At 50.6% G+C, this 1,513-nt stretch overlaps 1 protein-coding gene across 1 annotated transcript; it reads right to left on the minus strand.

Moving 5' to 3' along the window:
* Nucleotides 1-489: 489 nt before the first annotated feature.
* CC84DRAFT_1091469 (uncharacterized protein) lies at nucleotides 490-882 on the minus strand (the record flags this gene model as incomplete). The annotated part of the gene is made up of 1 exon (XM_018174402.1): nucleotides 490-882. A coding segment is annotated over one exon (393 nt), but the record flags the coding sequence as incomplete, so codon positions are not given.
* Nucleotides 883-1,513: the final 631 nt, after the last annotated feature.

Raw genomic sequence — 1,513 nt, forward strand, 5'->3', positions numbered from 1 at the left:
CCTGTTAGTGGGTCCCGCACGATGGATGCTGGGGGCTTGGCTTTGGCTTTGGCTTTCTGTACCCATCTGCAGCGACCCGAGGAGCTTGTCGAAAGTTGCTCTCATAGCGGTTAAGCCCGATAGAAGTAGAGACCCGAAAACTCCAGCCGAACTTTCTTCCTGATTTAACAGAGCACCCTGGTCCCTGAGTATCCATAAAACATGCACCGCCTTCCGAAATCGTTCATAATGAAGCGTGCGGTGTCCAGTACGGATCCACAACATTTTCGCCAGCGCAAACTCCTGTTTCACCCAGACCCGCTCGAAGTAGGGCCTTTCGAAGAAAGCCTTGAGCGAGCCCCCTCGGGGATGAAAGAGCAGCTCTAACCGAGAAGCCACTGTGTCGTCATTGGAGGTCACTGGTTTCCCATTCACGGTGTCCGGAACTCCATACTTAGCGTAATTCTGTCCTAGCTCCTCCAGTAGATCGACTGCTTCATCGCAGTCTTCTCTGCCGAGCCACACCACGACAGATTGTGCCTTGCGATAGATGTTACCCATCAGCGCAACTTGGTGCCCCTTTTCGACGTTGTCTGATTGATTAATGCATATAGCGTCAACCCATAGAGTGCGACGCATATGTTTGTAGCGCAGAATTCGCAGAGCGTGGAACAGATTCTCAGTAATCCACAAAATCGACACTGAACTGGTCTCCTCCATGGACATCGGAAAAATTGGTGGTCCCCAAACGTACGATAAAGCTTCGTATTTGGTGTCTGGGCTCCATATTGTCTCTCGAATCCGACATTGTAAAGGGTCATCTAAGATTCCAGGAAGAAGCTCGAGGACACGAAAGGAATCTTTCGTTTTAAGAGGCTCGTACGGGTAGCTGTGCTGAGTCATGTCGTTCAACATTAGGCGCGATGTGTAGGTATTTCACGGGGAAAAGAGCAGATTAGACTAGCAGTATTAATAGTGCTGCTCGCACGCGCCATGGTAGCATGATATTCAATTCCAGTCCAGACCGATGAGGGATTAATAGGGCGTCGCCGAAGACCCCTGCATACCTCAAGGAACAACATGAGGTCAGTACAAAAGAGCCCAAAATCATAATGATATATGGCTCTCTAACCTATTATTCCTAGGCTCAGCCCAAATCTGCCATCTTGCTCTCTACTTACTCAATCCACTCGACGGGCGAGCGAAAGTGCGCACTTAAAAGGTCTACCCCACCCCACAAGAGCTTCGTTCGGCTATCGCTGCAGTCTAGGGTCGGCACTTCGATCTGGTTAGACCAAGTGACCGCACACGTCAGCAGGCGGTGGCCAGACCTTTCCGGTAAGTCGCAACCGAACACAAACACATTTATCTTAGCTAAGCTCACTCGGATGGGGAGAAAAGCGGGGCCTGAGCAGGGACAAGCCCCTACTAGTACCCTCAATGGCGCTTACGCCACCTCTCTGGCCAATAAGAACGTATAAAAGGGCCTTCTCTCACTAGCTAATAGGAGACACGCTAGTTATAGGGGGTTCAG

The sequence above is a fragment of the Paraphaeosphaeria sporulosa genome, assembly GCF_001642045.1.
Source record: "Paraphaeosphaeria sporulosa strain AP3s5-JAC2a unplaced genomic scaffold CC84scaffold_5, whole genome shotgun sequence".
Classification (NCBI taxonomy): domain Eukaryota; kingdom Fungi; phylum Ascomycota; class Dothideomycetes; order Pleosporales; family Didymosphaeriaceae; genus Paraphaeosphaeria; species Paraphaeosphaeria sporulosa.